The sequence below is a fragment of the Cordyceps fumosorosea genome (assembly GCF_001636725.1).
Source record: "Cordyceps fumosorosea ARSEF 2679 chromosome Unknown scaffold_1, whole genome shotgun sequence".
NCBI lineage: Eukaryota > Fungi > Ascomycota > Sordariomycetes > Hypocreales > Cordycipitaceae > Cordyceps > Cordyceps fumosorosea.
Window position 1 is genome coordinate 3,278,891 of NW_017387301.1, and position 18,823 is coordinate 3,297,713.

Below are 18,823 nucleotides of genomic sequence, written 5' to 3' on the forward strand. Positions count from 1 at the left end.
TCCCTCCTCCTCCTCCTCCTCCTCCTCCTTATTTCATCATCTCCTCTCCCGTATCAGCGAAACCAACGAGTCCCCTTCGAAACGCACTGCGACCAGGCGTTCCCCAGAAAGTCCGCTTAGTGGGCGGACCAAATCTACAACAACCCAACCCGTTTCATGCACGTCGTAACCCGCACCCAAACCGTTTCCGAGTCCGAGTCCCCTCCCCTCCTCCCCGCGATATCTCATACACTTTCTCCAAAAAACTTGCAACTGCTATCGACTTATCAACATTGCCGTTGCAAAACATTGCCCAAATCGGGAAACGTCGCAAACGCCCCCTTATAGATTTCTTCAACGGGCAACTCGGACGCCGTCTCGCCATCAACCCACAATAGATGCTGTTTTAGTAATAGGCCCCAATGGAACTGGAAATGTCGTTCCGCAGTTTTTGCTACTACGCTGTTGCAAGTGACCAGAAATCAGCTAGTTGACTACAGTAGTTAGTTACCTAGCCAAGCTTCCCCAAGTAACACAGGCCTGAATTTAGGGTTTCCCCTCACGACCCCCTCCAAAACGGCTCCCCGCGGGGTCCTTTCATCGACGAACGAGCCTTGCTTTCCGAGACCTCCTCCCCCCAGATGTCCTTGTAAATATTAAAAAGAACGGACCAGACTACTCCCCGGATTTTCGCAAACCTCCTTCATCCAATTTTTCCTTCTCTTTCTCTTTTCCATCATCCCCCCCCCCTCCCCTTTGTTCTGCTCAGACAACTTTGCATCCTCCCGTCATGACCGCCACCACATCCCCGCATCCCCTCTCGGCCCTGTCCGCCGACGAGATTCGACGCGCCCGTGACGTCGTCCTCGGCCTGCACCCCGGCGCCGTCCTCGACTTTCGCGTCATCTACCTGCTCGAGCCGCCCAAGGCCGACGTCGTGCGCTTCCTTGACGCCGAGCACGCCGGCACCCTCACCGCCGATACCCCGCGCCCGCCGCGCCTCGCCCAGCTCAAGTACGACGTCATCGGCGGCGCCGGCAGCGATGTGCCGACCCAATACCACGAGTCCGTCGTCGACCTCGTCACCGGCAAGAGGACGGCCGACGAGGTGATTGACGCCAAGTTCCACGCCAGTCTGGGCCTGTACGTCCACCCTCATGTGACCTGGCCCTCATGCGCGTCAAAAAAAAAAAAAAGGCTAACCAACCAACCCAACCAAACAGTTTCGAGTTTGACAAGGTCGTCAACTGCGTCCAGGAATCCCCCGAGTTCAAGGAGAAGCTCAAGTCAGTCCGCCTGCCCGAGGGCTTCGAGCTGGTCGTCGAGCCCTGGCCGTACGGCGGGCCGGACGAGGCCGACGGCCAGACGCGCCTCTTCCAGGCGCTCTGCTTCGGCCGCGACGGCCGCACAGGCAACCCAGACGCCAACTTCTACGCCTACCCGCTGCCCTTCATCCCCATCGTCGACATCCGCACGATGAAGCTGGTCCGCATCGACCAGCCGGCCACCGGCGGCCTCGGCGACGCGCTCGTCGGCGTCACCAACGAGGTCGGCGTCCTCGACCACTGCCGGTCCGCCGAATACGTGCCGGAGCTGCTGCCGGGCGGCGTCCGCAAGGACCTGAAGCCGCTCACGGTGCTGCAGCCCGAGGGGCCGAGCTTCAGCATCACCGAGGACAACCTGGTGGAGTGGCAGAAGTGGCGCTTCCGCGTCACGTTCAACCCGCGCGAGGGCGCCGTCCTGCACGATGTCCGCTACGACGGCCGCAGCGTCCTGTACAGGCTCAGCATGAGCGACATGGTGCGTTTAGGAAAATCTTCAAAGCAAAACCGCCGCTGGCTTATGGTCGTGGTCTAACACTATCCCCCTTTTTGGCAGACTGTCCCGTATGCCGACCCCAGACCTCCCTTCCATCGCAAGCAGGCCTTTGACTTTGGCGACGGCGGTCTCGGCAACTGCGTCAACAACCTCACCCTCGGCTGTGACTGTCTCGGCGTCATCAAGGTATCCCGTTCTCCCCTCCCCTTTGCTTTATACTTCCCAGCTCACACTGCCCCTGCAGTACTTTGACGGCATCCTCACCAACCCCGACGGCTCCCCCGAGCCCACCAAGAACGTCGTCTGCCTGCACGAGCAGGACAACGGCATCAACTGGAAGCACACCAACTGGCGCACCGGCCGCGCCGTCGTCACCCGCCGCCGCGAGCTCGTCGTCCAGTACATCCTCACCCTCGCCAACTACGAGTACGTCTTCGCCTTCGTCCTCGACCAGGCCGCCGGCATCACCCTCGAGGCCCGCGCCACCGGCATCGTCTCCGTCGTCAACATGGACGTCGGCAAGACCGCCCCCTGGGGCAACGTCGTCAACCCGGGCGCCATCGCCCAGAACCACCAGCACATCTTCTGCCTGCGCATCGACCCGGCCGTCGACGGCCACGCCAACACCGTGGTGCAGGAGGAGAGCCTGCCCGTCGAGGTCGATCCGGCCACCAACCCCGCCGGCAACTTTTACAGGGTCGAGTCCACGGTGGTCGCCGAGTCGGCCGGCCTGGACCTCGACCCGTTCAGCAACCGCGTGTTCAAGATCCAGAATCGTAGTGTGAAGAACCCGGTGAGCGGCAAGCCGGTGGGGTACAAGGTGGCGGGCCCGCCGTCGCAGCTGCTGCTGGCTGCGCCGGGGAGCATCCAGGCGAACCGGGCGCACTTTGCGAGGCACCACCTCTGGGTCACCAAGCACCGCGACGACGAGCTGTACGCCGGCGGGCGCCACACGCTGCTCAGCCGCAACGAGGTCGGCGGGCTGCGCGACGCGGCCGACCGCAAGGACAGGGTCGAGGACGAGGACATTGTCGTCTGGAGCGTCTTTGGCCTGACGCACAACCCGCGCGTGGAAGACTGGCCCGTCATGTAAGTTTCTCCCCCCTCGTCTACCCCCCTTGCCCACCTTTTCTGGAACCACCGTGCTAACCGCAGAATAGGCCCGTGGAGATGATTCAGGTCCACATCACGCCGTCCGACTTCTTCACGGGCAACCCGGCCCTGGACGTCCCGTCGAGCGCAGACACCGGATCCAAGCTCACGGAGGGAGCGGGCTCGTCCTGCTGCACCACGGCCAACGGCACGAATGGCGTGAACGGAGCTAATGGGCACTAGCCAAGCTTGCCAGTCTGAATTTTAAAGATTAGCTAAATTTTCACGACTTGTATATAAGATTGAATGAACATGATGAACTGCCTTTTCATAAAACCCAGTAAAAACTGTCCAGCTGCGTGGGTAGAACCACAAGACTCCAAACATGATACAGTACATGAACCAGAAAACTCGACCATAGCGTATTCAACATAGATATCCAAACGCTCGATCCAACATAAGTACAATAATACATGAACAAGATACGCACCCGCAAGACATTCAGACGTGATACAATACATGAAGCAGACGCTCAACCAAAAAGGCCACCAACGTAAAACAGTAGCGCAGACGCGCCACATAAAATCCAACGTGCCGCACAAACGCCGCGCTTACATGAGTCCCTGAAGAAAAAGACGTGAAATGTCGCCGCCCTCACCATCCGTCTCCATCCCACCATAAACGCTCGGGTCGAAGCTGCCGCTGCTAAACATGGCGTCGTCGCCGAGCGAGTCAAACAGACTGAGAATATCCGGGTTCATACCTGGCAGCGGCTCCGCGTTGCCGCTTCCGCTAAGCACCTGGCCACCAGGCGCCGCCGGGTTGACGTTGTAATTCCACATATTATCCGCTCCCGCGGCCTGACTTGGTTGGCCCCCGCCCGAAACCTGCTGCCGCGCGTCGCCCGCATTGTACATTTGTCCATAAGGTCCTCTCCATCGCGCCTGGCCGGGATCAACGCCGGTTGCGACTGCTCCTCTACCGGGACCAACTTGCTGCTGCTGTGAATGTTGGTGTTGCTGCTGTTGGTGTTGCTGTTGTTGCTGCTGCTGCTCTTTGGTGTTCGCGCCGACACCCAAGCTCTTAAGACGCGGCGACAGCCCACGGATGCTCTTCCACAGGCGCTTGCTGGCCATACTATGACGACTGAAGCCCTTGACGAGACCGGCGGCGTCCATGAAGCTCTGCGTGCACGGCGCGGCGAAGAGGTGCGGTGCGTGGCACAGCGCAAGCGAGATGACGGCGAAAGCGCTCGCCAGGAAGTAGTTAAAGGCGTTTTGTTGGCGCGAGTAAATGTCCGACGTCGCATGTAGGTGCACCAGCACTTGCACCGTGTCGCGTGCGAGATCCACGGCTACGCGCGCGCGATCCGGGTCTGCCGCCACCGCCGCCGGGCTGATCAGATGATGTTGATAGATGGAGATGCGCGTTAGGTTGCCTCGGAGGTAGAGCAGCGCACGCAGCCGGTGCAGCACACGCGGCTGCTGTTGCTGCGTCCGCATGGTCGAAGTGTAGGGGCCTCCAGCGGCGTTGTTACCACTACCACCAGCCCCGTTGTTGCCACCGTTACCGTTGGCCGCGGCACCGCGCGGGTAGTGCCGCATCTGTAGGTGCGGCGGGATAGAGTCGAGCCACTCCTGCGCCGACGCGTCCAGCGCATAGGCAAGCTCGTGCGGGATCGACTGGTTCGGCGAGCCAAACGGTGGGATAGCTTCCCACAGCTTAGAGCACAGCCGAGCATACCCAACCATGCACTTAAGATAGGGCGAGTCGAGCTCCTAGAAGTGTATCAAGACGAGGACTAGTTAGCAAAGCAGGGGCCAGGGAAAGGTACGCGGTTGGCATGACATACGAGTTCCATCAAGGAAGGGTCAATGTCGCTGTCAACGAGGGCAAAGGAGAGGCTGGTGCCAAAGCTCCATCTCCGATCGAGAATGTAACAGCAGCAGAACACCCTGAGGGCCCTTTGACGTGATGCAGGATCAGAAAAGTTGTCGTAGAGACTTCTCTTGCGATGGAGGCCCATTTCCAGGGCCTCGCGGGCTGCGACGCCAATCGTGCGCCAGGCAAGGAGCTCGTCGTCGCTGTGAAAGTAGTAGATGCTCTGAGAAGGCGTCAGTAAGCACGGTAGAGAGCAGACAAACAAAACCTGGGCACGTACGAGAGAGATGAGAAGTTGGATGCCGCGCAGCGACACCTCGGTCTGGGAGATGCGCGCCGTGTGCTGCTCTATCGAGGCGGCAATGGCAACGCACAAGTCGTTCTTACCACGGGCCTCGGTTGCTACACCGACGGCGATGGCAACCTTGGCGAGGTCAATGTCGGTGACGGTGAGCGGACGGCCGGTGCTGGAGCCGGCGAGTGCCTCATCTTCAAGCAGCTCCGGCTGACGGAGGATGCGTAGAATCTGCTCGGAGCGTGCGGCCAGCTCGAGGATGTCAATATAAGGGTAGACGGACTCGACCTCTTCCTCAAAGACGCCCATGAGGCGGGCGGCCTCTGCTGGCGTGCATTGAGCCCAAAACTCGACGTCGGGGGGTGCCGTGGGCACGGCTAGGTCCGTAGACTGCCGCTGTTGGTGCTTCTGGAGCTGTTGCGGTGTTGGCGGCAGAGGGGGTTGGGCCTCGGGCGAGCTAGGCCCGCTACCAGAGGGTGATGAAGGCGAGTCCGGGATGCCCATGCGCGTGAGGGAGCGCTCGGCGATCATGAGGCCGTAAGCGGCGCGTGTGGGGCCGACAAACTGAGGATGCTTGGGGACGGCATCGCGAGTGACGCTGGACGGCGACCGGGTCGAGACCGGGTCGGTGCCAGCGGAGGTGATAAGGCCGGCAGCATGCGGCGAGCGGTGCTGGCGGAGCTCGAAGACGGCCTGTGAAAGATTGGCGAGCTCCTGGCGGACATGCGCCAACTCATCGCCAAGTATCTGAATCTGATTTCTACGTGTAGTGGTGGTGTCAGCATACATGGGCTACATTGGATAGGTACTGATAGTAGGTCTGTCTCAAAGCAGGGAGGGACTGGGACGGAGGCGGGGTTTCCGTATCAGAAGGGAGGTCAGGGGTAAAGAGGGCAGGGAGGAAGAGGAAAAGAAAAGCCGCTTACCCTTCGTCTCGCTTCTTGTCTCCCTTGGGGGAATTGACGGCAAAGATGCAGAGGAGTTTACGATTGATGCATCTCTCGCAACTGTCGCCGTCGGCAGTGGGCAGACACTTGAGCTTGCGCCGTTTGCACTCGTTGCTGGTGTGGTGGCGAGGTCAGCAAAAGCAAGCACCAGATCACCGGCCACGGAAATTGGCGGAAACAGCAGGATCAATGGCAATGAAAATGGAACAACTCACCATGCTAGCGACGTATACTTGCCACGCTTCATTCGGGGCGCAGATTCCGCGGCTTCGGTCGGCGCGGTTCGCTTCGGAAGCGGCGCCGAAGACGACGACTCGGCCACGGCCATGATCGGGCTTTGCGCCGGCGACTCGTCCTTGGGCATGGCTGGCTGGCCTCTGTGGCATCAGAAATTAATCAGGAATCCTCTCTCTTCGCAGCCTTGTTCTGTGACCCGATAAAAAGCGGTGCTTATTCCGAGGGAGGAGTGGGCTGCGGCGACTTCTTGTCTCTCTTGTAGATGTCAAGGGCAAGTTCGGCCCGGGTGGTTACGGAAGCGCCGTTCCGGAATTTCCGCTGACTGAGCTTCCCCGCAGGTCACGCTTCTCGCTGGGCCTCTCCCTGGCCTCTCTTTGGCTGCCACCAGTAATGCAGGAGCTTTCTTTCGTCCGGAAACACTAGCTTTTCTCCCAGAACTACCCATCTCGGTCCCTTCCAGCGCATTCATTCCCCGCACTCGACGATCGTCTTGCCGCATCTCTCGTTTCATTGGCGCCGGCCAGATGGAGGTTGCAAGGGGTCCCTGCAACGAGAGCGGAATGGCAACAGTGGCTGGCTGGCTGGCCACCCCAACCATTGATGTGTCATTGCATTGTAATACTAGTTTAATACCTTTTGTGTGAGGGGAGACCACCACGGCCCGATGCATATTTCTTCCGCCTGTCGCCCGCCTCGTCCATTGTGATACGAAGTAGTATCGTAGCTATCACGCAGCCAAGCACCAGCATCCATCAGGACAGGACAGGTCAGGACGAACAAGGTCAAGGTGCTCGTGCTGCATAATAGACACCCCCATCACTCTCAACCATGATCAAAACGGCAGATCTACTGGCCCTCCTCACCGACCATGGCCGTCGTGGAACCTTGGAGGTCCTCACCATCGTCTTCTTCCTCGCGCCCCTCGTCTACGTCGTCGCCAACGAGTTTATCCGCTACAATGCCCGCATCAGCCGGTTAAAGGGTCCCATGGGCCTGCCTGTCATTGGCAACATGTGGGATATTCGTGTCAACGCCGCGGAAAAGTATCGCGAGTGGGCAAAGAAGTTTGGTGACGTCTACCAAATCCAGCTCGGCAACATCCCCGTCGTCGTTATCAACTCGGCCGCCGCGGCCAAGACCCTGTTTGGCTTCAACCTGCAGGCCATGAGCTCTCGTCCTGAATTCTACACATTTCACAAGGTGAGTTATGAAGCAGCTGCTCTTCCCTCCCTCCCTACATGTGTTAACACCACGTCAGGTCGTCTCTGATACCTCGGGCACCACTATTGGCACGTCGCCCTTCAGCGACTCCCTAAAGCGTCGCCGCAAAGGCGCCGCTACGGCTCTCAACAAGCCCTCGATCCAGACCTACATCCCCCACCTGGACATTGAGTCGCGTGACTTCATCAAGGAGCTCTACGAGTACGGCGCCGCTGGCAAGACGCCCACCGACCCCATGCCCATGATCCAACGCCTGTCCCTCTCCCTCGCCCTCACTCTCAACTGGGGCGTCCGCATGAAGAGCCAAAAGGATAACCTCTTTGATGAAATTACCCACGTCGAGGAGGAGATCAGCCGCTTCCGGTCCACCACTGGCAACCTCCAGGACTATATCCCGCTCCTCCGCCTCAACCCCATCAACGGGCACTCGGCCAAGGCCCGCGATGTCCGTCGCCGCCGTGACGTCTACCTCACTCGCCTCAACGACGGCCTTGACGCCCGCATCGCCGCCGGCACCCACAAGCCTTGCATCCAGGCTAACGTCATCATGGACAAGGAGGCCAAGCTCAACAAGGAGGAGCTCACCTCCATTAGTCTCACCATGCTCTCCGGCGGCCTCGATACGGTTACCACCCAGGTTGCCTGGTTCGTCGCCTTCCTCTCCCAGAACCCCGACATTCAGGACAAGGCCGTCGAGGAGATCCGCAAGCTCTACCCCGCCGACCGCCCCATGTGCGACGAGCTCGACGACCAAAAGTGCGCCTACGTCGTGGCTCTGGTCAAGGAGTCTCTCCGCTACTTTACCGTCCTGCGACTGGCGCTGCCGCGTGCCTCCATCAAGGACGTGGCCTACGGCGGCGCCACCATCCCCAAGGGCTCCGTTCTCTTCCTCAACGCTTGGGCATGCAACATGGGTAAGCATCCCCCTTCGTACTTGAAGTTACCAATGCAAAATCTTGCGCTAACCACCTAACAGACTCGTCCGTGTGGGAGGATCCCGAAGTCTTCCGCCCCGAGCGTTGGTACGAGCAGCCCGACGCGCCGCTCTTCACCTACGGCGTCGGCTACCGCATGTGCGCCGGCTCCCTGCTCGCCAACCGCGAGCTATACCTCGTCTACATGCGCCTGCTCAACAGCTTTCGCATTGAGAAGCACGACGACGTTGATTGCCACCCCATCACCGGCAACGCCGACCCCACCAGCCTTGTCGCCCTGCCCCGGCGATACCGTGCTCGCTTCGTCCCCCGCAACCCCGATGCACTCAGGCTGGCCATGGAGGAGACGGAGGCTATGGAGAAGGAAGAGGATAGCGCCTCGGCGTGAGGAAGGTCATGAAGAGAAGTGAAGAGGGGGGTTGGATATTCCCAGGTGTGACTGCAGTACTTTGATTGGGACACGACAACAGCCAGACATGTAACAGCGACCATAGATTGGCCATGTAGTATCATGATAACATATTTGATTCACAACTATCCATATATAAATTGCCTTCATCTTCCTCCTCGCCCTTCTCCTCGTCCCTTTGCTACTAGAGCTTTGCATCCACTCTTGCCGGCTCAAAGTCATCCCACGACCGCAGACTCTCCTCACAGGCCTCCCGCCACGCCGGGACGCCCGCGAACCACGTCAGCGGCTCGCGCCTCTTTCCCGGCACGTTGGTCCCGACCCACCAGGAGTCGACCTCGCTCGCCAGCGTCGCGCGATACCCTTCGTACACCTTGTCCCGCCACCGCCTCGCCGCCTCCTCCGTGGCCTCCAGCTCCGCCAGCCCGCGCCCCTCGGCCCGCGCCAGCAGCCGGCACAGCAGCTCCACCTGCACCTCGATGAACGTCGGTCCGTTGGTCATCGGTCCCGGCGCCTGCGGGCCGTACAGCAGGAACGCGTTCGGCAGGCCGGGCACCATCATGCCCATGTGCGTCGCGATGCCGTCCCTCCACTTGTCCTGGAGGAACACGCCGTGCCGGTCGCGCACGTTCATGTCGTGGAGGCTGCCGGTGACGGAGTCGTAGCCGGTCGCGCAGATGACGAGGTCGAACTCGCGCAGCGTCTCCCCCGCCTCCCCCTCCCCGTCGGCGGTGACGATGCCGTCGGCGGTAAACTCTTTGATGGGCGTGCGGCGCAGGTCCACGAGGGTGACGTTGTCGCGGTCCATCATCTCGTAGTAGTCGTCCTCCAGGACGGGCCGGCGGGCCATGAACCACACGGGCTGCTCGTCCGGCACCAGCGCCGCGCGCTTCGCCGGGTCCCGGATCCGCGGCCCTGTCTTCTCCTTCCAGAACTCGTAAAACGCCGCGTTGACCGCCTTGTCCGTCGCGACCTCCGGGTAGTTCTCCAGGAAGACGGCGAAGCCCCCCTTGCGCCACGCCGCCTCCCAGACCTCCCGGTGCCGCGCGGGCGTGTCCTCGCGGAAGGGCCGCGCGGGCGTGTTGATCAGGTACCGCGGCCACCCGGCCGCCTTGGCCTGCGGGAAGACCTCCCCGTACACCGCCTTGCGCCGCTCCGCGTCCGCCAGCGTTCGCGTCTCCTGCCGCAGCGGGTAGGCGATGTTGGGCGTGCGAGTGAAAACGGTGACGTCGGCGTCGAGCTTGGCAATCTCCTGCGCGACCTGCGTGCCCGTCGAGCCCGTCCCGATGAGCGCGATCCTGCGCGCCTCCTTCAGGGACAGGTCGGCTGGCCAGTCGTGCGTGTGCACCAGCTGGCCTCGGAAGCGCTCCAGGCCCGGAAACGCCGGCACGTAGGGCTTGTTGGTGGTGCCGGTCGCGAAGAAGACGTACCGGCCGGTCGCGCGCAGGCCCCGGTCGGAGCGGAGTTGCCAGACGCCGGCGCCGTTGTCGTACCGCGCGTCGACGATGACGTGCCGGAAGAGGGCGTCGCAACGCAGGTCGAGCACGTCGGCGACGTGCCGGAAGTAGGCCTGCATCTCGCGCTGGTCGGGGAACTTGGTGCGGAAGTGGAAGCCCCGCCAGGCCTCCGGGAGGCTCAACTGGTAGAGCGGCGAGGGGGAGTCGACGAGGGCGCCGGGGTACCGGTGGGAGTGCCAGACGCCGCCAAAGTCGGACCCAGCATCGATCATCTTGACGGTGTAGCCCTGTCGTCGGAGCATGTGCGTGGCGTAGCAGCCGGAGAAGCCGGCGCCGACGACGATGCAGTCGGCGGAGAGGGCCGGTTCGGAATCGGGTGCGGGAGGCGCGGTGGTCATTTTTTTTTTCCTTTTACAGGGCAGATTGGATTTTGTGAGAGGAATGGAAGCGGCATGGGAGTAGGACGGTGCACCCCCTTTGCTTTATAACTTGGGGGATATGCCCCCGAACTCGGGTTACACTCGATGCATGCTGCATGCTGAGGTGGGCGGCATCATGCAATAGCCGTATTATTGCAGCTGCACATCCAAAGCACCTCGGCATGTGTACCGCGTGCAACACACATCTTTGTATTGCGCCACCATATGCTGCTGGCCAGCTGAGCTCTCGGTTGTCGCTGACTCTTCCTTGGGCAGTTGGCTGCGGACTCTGGGACTCCCGAGCGACGCAAGCCACTGAGCCCGATAACTAGCTGAAGAGGGAAATGTACGGAAGCACCTCAAAATGCAAATGGAAGGTGTCGATACGCAAGAAGTGAAAAGATTCTGATGCGTATAATCCACACAATGTACAAGAGCAGCTGGAAGCTGAAATGATGCCCCCACGACCTACCTGGGAAGCGTATTATTTCCACCGCGCGGGTAAAGGGGCATCACGATTTGCAGCCCCATTTCCATACCCATACACCATCAAGTGGAATATTGTTAGTGCAGGCGGTGCTTTCCGAATAATAGGATCACGATACAACGCTTCATGCTTGGTAGCGATCAACGAAAAATAAACTAGCAGAAAGCTATACCTATGTATGTCCAGCTCTTGTGACATTGTGTCTCGCGTTTATGTTTTGCTGCAGGATTACATACATATGGAACCCGTATGTATTCGTCTACGTTACGTCTCATTCGCCAGCTATGGCCGCCTTCATCCCCAACAACACAACAGCGGAACATCAGCCAAAGAGTCACTTTATCAAGTATTCAAGTGTAAATCTAGCCAGCTTTCCTACCGCAAGGAGCCCGTAAAAATAGCGATTCGTATTTTACGCTGCTTATTGAGACAACCTTCACAGCGTAAAGTGAGCGCGCCCACCTCGGGGCAGACAAGGAACAAGGTGAGCGAACCAATATCTCATGACTGACAATCACCTAGTCGGAAAAGGGGGGAGCTACTTGATACAACCTCGAGGAAACGGTATCGCGGGAAGCTGCATCCATTCGTCGCCAGCATGGCGCCGAGGTTTCTGGTTCGTCACTGACCGTTCTGACACGACGATAATGAAAGGTCTGTATTAATGTCAGGTCGTTGTTAATGTAAGGTGCTTGCATTAACGTAAGGTGGCCGTTGTGAATAGAAGATCGTGTTATCAACGTAAGGTGGCTGCAATGTAGGTGGCGTGTTATGAAATGCTTCTGGTATTCTCTTACACTATCAATATATATGCAGATAGCCCCCCGACTCTCAACCACAAGGCAGAGTGCCCGAGTGGCCCAAGGGGTTGCACTCGAAGAACGGTGGGTCTAACCCACCAAGACTTGATATGCAATACGTTCGCGTGCGCAGGTTCGAATCCTGTCTCTGTCGGTTAACTTTTTTGCTGTTTTTCTTTTGCTTCGCCACATTCCTTCATCTTTTTCTTTTTAATCTTTTGATTGGATCTACGAAGCATTCGTGTTATAGTGTTCTAGTGTCATAGTGTCTTTCAGACAGTTAAAGCGTTAATCGCACCCCGCAGTGCTTCCGGATGTATCGTGACAATCACTAAATTATGCAGGCCTCCCTTCTGCCTACGAAATCTTCGTAAATTCGATACCTCTGGACGCGGCATTAGTTTTACGAGGCCGCCACCCAGACGCATCACGCATACTAACTTGTGCCACGATGACAAGACCTGTGTGTACCTACGGGTAGGTTGTGAGGAGGGTGTCCTTTGCTACAAGGCCTCCAGCTGTTGTGGTTTTTCTCCTTTCGTGTGGGCAATCGTCACTTCACGTATTGCCGAGCGATTACAGTAGTTGAGCAACCAGAATGGCCCAATGTAAAAGGGGAATCATATTCATATAACATGTCAAAAAACATCTATGACCTTGTACGCCCAAATTCCATATGCGGACCAACCCGGGACCTGGTTACAAGAAACCGAGTTTTAGATTTTTAGTTTTCCCATTTTGCTGACGCCTTTTCAACCCATTACCGCCTTCATGATGAATTGCTTTATTTTCAAATCATTACAAGCACTGGTAGCGAGCTTACTCGTCGTCCTCGTCCTCCTCCTCAGCCTCAGCGGTGGTCTGGGCGATACGGTCCAAATCACGCTGGCCGGCCTGGGTGATGCGGCGGCCACCCTTGTCGTCATCCTGCTCGAGGACGCCAATCTTCTCGAGGGCCTGCATGACCTTGCGGTCGACGGAGCCGGAGGCGTCGACGTGCTTGGAGGGACGCGAGCCGCGGTTCTTGGCGGTGCCGTGCACCTTGCGCAGGCGGCCGACGCCGACGGTCTTGCGGAGGTAGACGTGGCGGGCGACGGAGGCGGCGCGGACGTAGAACCAGTCGATGTCCTGGGGGGGCAGCTCCTTGGAGGGGCCGGTCTTGACGGTGTCGACCCAACCTGTGGAGAGGGTTAGCAACGCCGCGCTGCTTTCATTACCAAGTCGAAAATCGCAAACGTACCAGGGATGGGCAGCTTGCCCTGGCGCTTCAGGAAAGCAGCATAGGAAGTGATGAACTTTTGCGCCTGAACGAGAGAGAAAGAGAACCCATTAGCAAATATTCCGTCTTCAGAAGTCTTGCGACTCCCTCGCGCCTGCTCCTCAAAAGTATTCCAATAACATCGTATATCGAAAGAGTGTGGTGAACGGCTCCGCGGTTCTGTGTTTCAAGAGAGCGAGAGTAGGCAGTCCGTTCCAGGAGGTTGCCCATCGCGTTCGATTCGGTTTCCGCACAGCTCTGATATAGACGGTATTTGGTTTTGCACGTCGTTGTCGGATCAAGGACTTTGTCGTTCGAGTTTCGAAGCGATGAGGTGCGCAGCACAGCGAGGGGAGTCGCTACATGACATTCGCAGAGCCATCGTCTTCACGGTCCAGTCTTTCGACCGTCGCGCGACGTGCGCTCGCGCAGATGCCTCGGGTAATTTCAAGGGGTACCTACATCAACGTCGCGAACAGTGACACCGCCGGCCATTTTGTCGGTATTGTGAGGGGTTGAGGGTGAATTGGGTCGGTGAGAAAGAGGTTGTTCGTGGGTTGGAGTGGGAGGAGAGGCTGCACTGGTCTTTCGTGATAGTATTGGGACACCTGGGGCACTTTTTTTCCACGCTAGGGTTTGTGGCCCTACTAGCGAGCAGGTGGTTGTGATTGGTGTGGTTGTTCTCGTGAAAGAAGCGAGAGAATGACTAAGCTGCTCAACATGCACCGTGACTGGGGAGGCTCGCCACTAGTTCTATCTAGGCATAGTGCTCGAGAGAAACTCGCCCGCTTACTGGTACGGAATTTCCTGGCCAGCACCAGCCCATTCATCTTCTACATACACGCTTTCTCTGCGGCCACACCACATCCCATTCAGGGGGGTGTACTTAACAGTGTTCATCAAAGCAGCATGCTGAACTCCCACTTGCGTCGCTTTCCATCATTTTATGCCAAAAGAGCACTCTTTAGCAACGTGGCACGATGTTGCAGCACGGCTGCGGATGCCCATGTGACGCCCGTCCTGTCCGTCAGCGATATTGAGCAACGCTGTCGGGCCTTCATGAGAAACCCCGATCTACTGCCTATCGTCTGGGTGGGTGTTTTTGGATCATTCGCCAGGAATGAGCAGAAGGCCGATAGTGACGTTGATCTGCTCTTTGGCTTTAGAGGAGAGGCTACTGGCGACGAAATGTACTATACGGCGCCCATTGCGTGTGAAATCAAAGACCTGATGGGGAGAAGCGTGGATGTCTTTGTTCATGCGAGATGGCCAAGACTTGAGTTTTGTCCGCTCCCAAGCTCTGCTGCTAGGCAAGACGACATATGGCTCAGATAAATGGCGGCTAAGCAATGCTTCTGGCGCAGCGGCGCTTTTGCAGGAGGATACGTATGCGAGAATCAGGGCTGTGCTTTATCTGAAAAACTTTGGGAGGCGAAAATTGCATACCTCAATCCAGAGGTAAAGCAACACCCGTGAGCGTGCTGGACGTAGCTAACTTGTGAAGTGGCCGTAACTCATCTCCCAATCGATGAAGTGGCTCATGATGTCGAGCATCTCATCTCTGTTTTCACAACGAATCGACAGGAACAAGCGCGATGAATGCGTACTATCTCTGCGCAATTGATCCATTTCAGGACATTGTGAACACATACAAGCTGGGAGGAGCTGAAGGAACGAGCATTGCCGAAAAGCAACATCTTTGGCAACGGGTGAGAGCATCACTGCCAAACCGTGCGAGCGCTTTGAAATACATTTATCTACCTATATTAGTGGACACGCTCAAGCGCGCCGGCCTCGACGGTAATCTGGAACTCGGCCGATCCCCTGTCCCAAAGCTCTGACTTTGTAAGATTCCTCATGACTCGTAGTCATACTCGCGCCAATGGAACGTAAAGAAGAAAAAGCCTTGAAATGATCCATTTCAGTTGTGCCGATCTATCGGCAGCTCAAACCCCTCCTACTTTGGCGTGGCCTCGTTGGCGACGTTACCTCCTCCGCTCGTTCCCAAACTTTCTGGCTCATCCGCTTCTTGACTTTGACAGTTCGACGCATGCCCATCTAGCTCCGGCGATTTCGACGCCTGCCCGTCCAGCTCCGGCAACGACTGCCCATGCAGTTGCGGCTTCTCCCAGGCTTCTGTGGCGATGGTCGGGACATTCTGCTTCCTGGCTTTCCTTCTCCGGCGATGGAGACACAATCCCAATAAAATAAGGACTATGATCAGGTCTGCGATACCAACGCCGATGCCTGCGTCGACACCGGTCGATAGCGGTTGATTCTGGCTTAGATACAAGGTGTGTGTCGGCTGTGCTGCGTCGGAGTCGGTGCTGGTTGCTGTGACGGCGGATCAGGAAAGGGCCACTCATCAACTGAGGAGATGGTTCTTTTGTCGAGTCCGATCCCTTGACAAGACTTGGTGCTCGAAAAATTGAGACCCGCCGAGATCGTCCATTCAAGGTGGAAGGCGGTATTACGGTATTGAGGCACATGTCAACATTCGTCCAATCACCATCGAGCCGTTCTTGGTCATACTTAAAAACGTAGGTTATCGATTCTAGGCAGCTTGTTAGAATATGTAAGTCGGATTTGTTCGACTGTGGCGCCGTACGGGTCAAGGTTTCACACTCAGACTGGCTGTCGTAATGACGAAGCCAAATGTCAAAGTCTGCCGTAGGTCTGGGGTCATCCGGACCAACCAAGTCACCAGACCATAAAATATTCAACTCTTGACCAACCTCAAATGTACTTCCAGGAGTTGGTTTCAAGAAGCCAGAGGAGGCTTGCAGGGCACAGTCTGACGGAAGTGCATACGCAGGCATAGTAATGGTACAGCACAAGGAATGTGCGTAGAAAGTCGACGCACTCGGCTCCCCGTCGCTGAGAGCGTATATACTGGGGCTCTTTCTTCTTTCTATAAGATAGAATGGGGGGGATCTCAGCCCAACCGTTCAGATTGCCTCGGGGCGGAGCTGGTGAATGCACAACCGTCATCCCGTCACCGTGGCTGCGTCGGCCGGGGCAACTCCAGCTTTGTACTCGGGGCATCCAGGCACTGTCTCGGGCATGCTATAGCCTATCAAGTTGACGACGATTCGTCTGAGCGCATGCAGATAGTCACACGAAGGTTTTAGCAAAGGATCCGAGACAACGAATAGCAGCTGAATGCACATGGTTACCTTGGACGTTTCGCGACGTTGTGGGAGAAGGCTTATTCAAGATGGAAAGTAACATTAGGATAGCTCATTCATCGCTCAAAGTCAGCGGTTGCTCTAATTACTAGACCATTACTGGGAAAAGCCGCAGAACTATTAGCTGGCACTGCTCTCAAACGAGAGCACAAGAGGTCGGGCATAAGACACTTGCGGGCTATCAAATTATAAAGCATGCAGTTTGACCCGAGCCGCATGCACAGATACACCTCCCACATTAACAGAATACGGCTTCCGCCCGGCGCTGCTGGTAATAATAGAAAGTCGGCTGCAGCAGTTTGTGACGGAGGCCACTTGGCTGCAGAGCATTCCGGGCTGAGCTGACATGCATTGGCCAGATTGTTACATGCTGAGTAGCCGTTGGCAATAATGTGGATGAGCTCGAATAATCTCACCACGGAATAAAACATGTGCACTCAAATGCACGCTTCACATCTCTATGTACGCTAGCATCCAAGGCCGTCGCCGCTAGTGGATGCCCACGACAGCAATTTTCTCGATGGCCGCGTGAAACGAGACATGCCGGATATCACAGCCGACTGGGCTTGTATAATCACATCGCATGCAGGCGGAATGCTTGGTCTGTACCAAGTGTGCCTGGGTGCTGCTAGAGAGCAAATGAGACTGGAACATGCATCTCTGTCCCCAGGTAGGGAGCAAAAATATATGACTTTACCATCGTGGCCAACTATTAATTACGGTATCGGTATATGTATACTTTATTCATTCGGTATGCACCATTTTTCGCAGCTCCAATGTATGTACTCTCCAGTGCCATGGCTTCGCCGTGACGGCTGCTCACGAAAAGAAGGTCTACCCAAGCAATCACAAGCATATGCCTGCTAAAGGTTTGCATTATGCTTTCATACAACATCTCCACCGCTCCGCCTTCCTGATCAGTCCCGATAAACATCTTGCCATTCCTCGTCGGAAACAGCGCATCATACAAATCCCACATCAGCCCCAAGCAGCACCTGTACTCCTCCCGAACCTCCCCTTCAAGCCAGCTGCCAAACTCAAAGCGCTGCATGTCGCTCCTCTTCTGACGAAACACTGACAAAAAGTCCGTCCCGCGCCACCGCGCCAGGCGACTTCCCTCCGGAACCTTGTCCACGCTGGGGCCGATGGCCACGTGCAGCAGGACGTAAAACACCGCCTCCAGGTCGTGCCTGTAGGTGTGATCGTCGCCGCCGAGGATCCCAATCGCCATGAAGCCTTCAGAGCCGATGAGCTGTGCCTCTCGGCAGGAGGGGCGGAGAGGTCGAGCGCGAGGTCAAAGTCGATGAGCGTGCCCCGCGGCGGGTGCGAGGGGACCACGATGATGTTGGCGGGGCTGATGTCGCGGTGCAGCATGTTTGCTTCGCTGTAGAGCGAGCGCAGGGCCTTGGTGACGTCTCGCAGGATGACGAGGAGTTCAGACGGCGAGGAGGCTGTGGCAAGCGGTCGACCAAGGGGTGAGGTCACTACGCACGCCCACTTGAGATTCTCAAACTTGGGCCCCCTCTTCCGCCTCGTCGGCTGCCGCATCTGGGCATTTCTGCGGTGTCGTTGCTCTCTTCAGCCAGATGGAAGCTTGTCACCGCGCGAGGCTTGCCGAAAACCAACCCTCTCTTTCAGCCCAGCGACGTCGCCGAGGTCCAGCATATGCCTCGAGCGTCGGCACGCCCCGGACGCCCGAGCCGTTCGCCTTTTTCAGCAGCGTCCTTTCCGCCGAGGCAGCCTCCGCGATCCCACACAGACTTGACCACGGCGCTCCGATCGCCGTGGCCGCCAACATCGCGTGCCTTGAAGCACGTCGTCCCCGCACCGGACAGGCAGTCTTGCCTCACAAAAGGGCTGCTCCTCGACAGACAGCGTCGTCAAGGCACCAGACTCGGCAGACCGCCCGAGATTGACGTGAAGCGCTCCGTCATCGCCTCCCCTGCGCAGGGTCGTGTTCAGTCCCAGCTGAGCATCCGTCATGGACCTGGAGCAAGCGATGACGCGTCGGAAGCGATCCGGGTCTTGAGCGATGCAGAAGGCTTCGCCGCTGTATGCGCCCGCCCTGTCAAACCGTCCACGTCTCTCTATCGTGCCGCCGGTGCGGATGCGGAACGCATGCAGGCAGCACCGGTCTGGCTGGGCCGCAAACACGCTGGCCGCTCGGGCGCCGGAACTCGACGAGCAGCCCGTCAGTCGGCTGAGAGGCGGTGGCCGCGGTCTGCAGCACGCCGAGCACGATGGCGGCGGCCTCGGGACTCTTCGTGCATGCGGAGGCCGCGTCTTCTTCTCTGATTAGAAACAGATATGCAGTTGAGCCTTCGGCGGCGTCATGTGGTGGCGCGGGGTCGGGGATAAATATGTGAGGCGAGGTGCCGGTCACGTCGTTGATGAGCTGCA

General features: G+C 57.9%; 6 protein-coding genes across 6 annotated transcripts; 3 read left to right on the top strand and 3 right to left on the bottom strand.

Annotated features, from left to right (window-relative positions):
* Positions 1-769: 769 nt before the first annotated feature.
* Positions 770-3,132, top strand: ISF_01051 (copper methylamine oxidase precursor; the record flags this gene model as incomplete). The annotated part of the gene is made up of 5 exons (XM_018844658.1): positions 770-1,122; positions 1,203-1,779; positions 1,858-1,983; positions 2,042-2,886; positions 2,958-3,132. The coding sequence occupies 5 exons, from the start codon at positions 770-772 to the stop codon at positions 3,130-3,132; spliced, it is 2,076 nt and encodes a 691-aa protein (XP_018709108.1).
* A 368-nt stretch (positions 3,133-3,500) lies between these two features.
* Positions 3,501-6,376, bottom strand: ISF_01052 (Casein kinase II, regulatory subunit; the record flags this gene model as incomplete). Its single annotated transcript, XM_018844659.1, has 5 exons — positions 3,501-4,667; positions 4,742-4,993; positions 5,051-5,825; positions 5,992-6,126; positions 6,228-6,376. 5 exons carry the CDS (start codon positions 6,374-6,376, stop codon positions 3,501-3,503), a joined length of 2,478 nt encoding a protein of 825 aa, XP_018709109.1.
* A 701-nt stretch (positions 6,377-7,077) lies between these two features.
* On the top strand, positions 7,078-8,793 carry ISF_01053 (Cytochrome P450; the record flags this gene model as incomplete). Its single annotated transcript, XM_018844660.1, has 3 exons — positions 7,078-7,449; positions 7,508-8,384; positions 8,447-8,793. 3 exons carry the CDS (start codon positions 7,078-7,080, stop codon positions 8,791-8,793), a joined length of 1,596 nt encoding a protein of 531 aa, XP_018709110.1.
* Positions 8,794-8,998: 205 nt separating this feature from the next.
* ISF_01054 (FAD dependent oxidoreductase) lies at positions 8,999-10,669 on the bottom strand (the record flags this gene model as incomplete). The annotated part of the gene is made up of 1 exon (XM_018844661.1): positions 8,999-10,669. The coding sequence occupies one exon, from the start codon at positions 10,667-10,669 to the stop codon at positions 8,999-9,001; it is 1,671 nt and encodes a 556-aa protein (XP_018709111.1).
* Positions 10,670-12,796: 2,127 nt separating this feature from the next.
* On the bottom strand, positions 12,797-13,730 carry ISF_01055 (40S ribosomal protein S19 (S16); the record flags this gene model as incomplete). The annotated part of the gene is made up of 3 exons (XM_018844662.1): positions 12,797-13,155; positions 13,218-13,350; positions 13,698-13,730. The coding sequence occupies 3 exons, from the start codon at positions 13,728-13,730 to the stop codon at positions 12,797-12,799; spliced, it is 525 nt and encodes a 174-aa protein (XP_018709112.1).
* A 4,725-nt stretch (positions 13,731-18,455) lies between these two features.
* On the top strand, positions 18,456-18,722 carry ISF_01056 (hypothetical protein; the record flags this gene model as incomplete). Its single annotated transcript, XM_018844663.1, has 1 exon — positions 18,456-18,722. One exon carries the CDS (start codon positions 18,456-18,458, stop codon positions 18,720-18,722), a length of 267 nt encoding a protein of 88 aa, XP_018709113.1.
* Between the last annotated feature and the right edge of the window lie 101 nt (positions 18,723-18,823).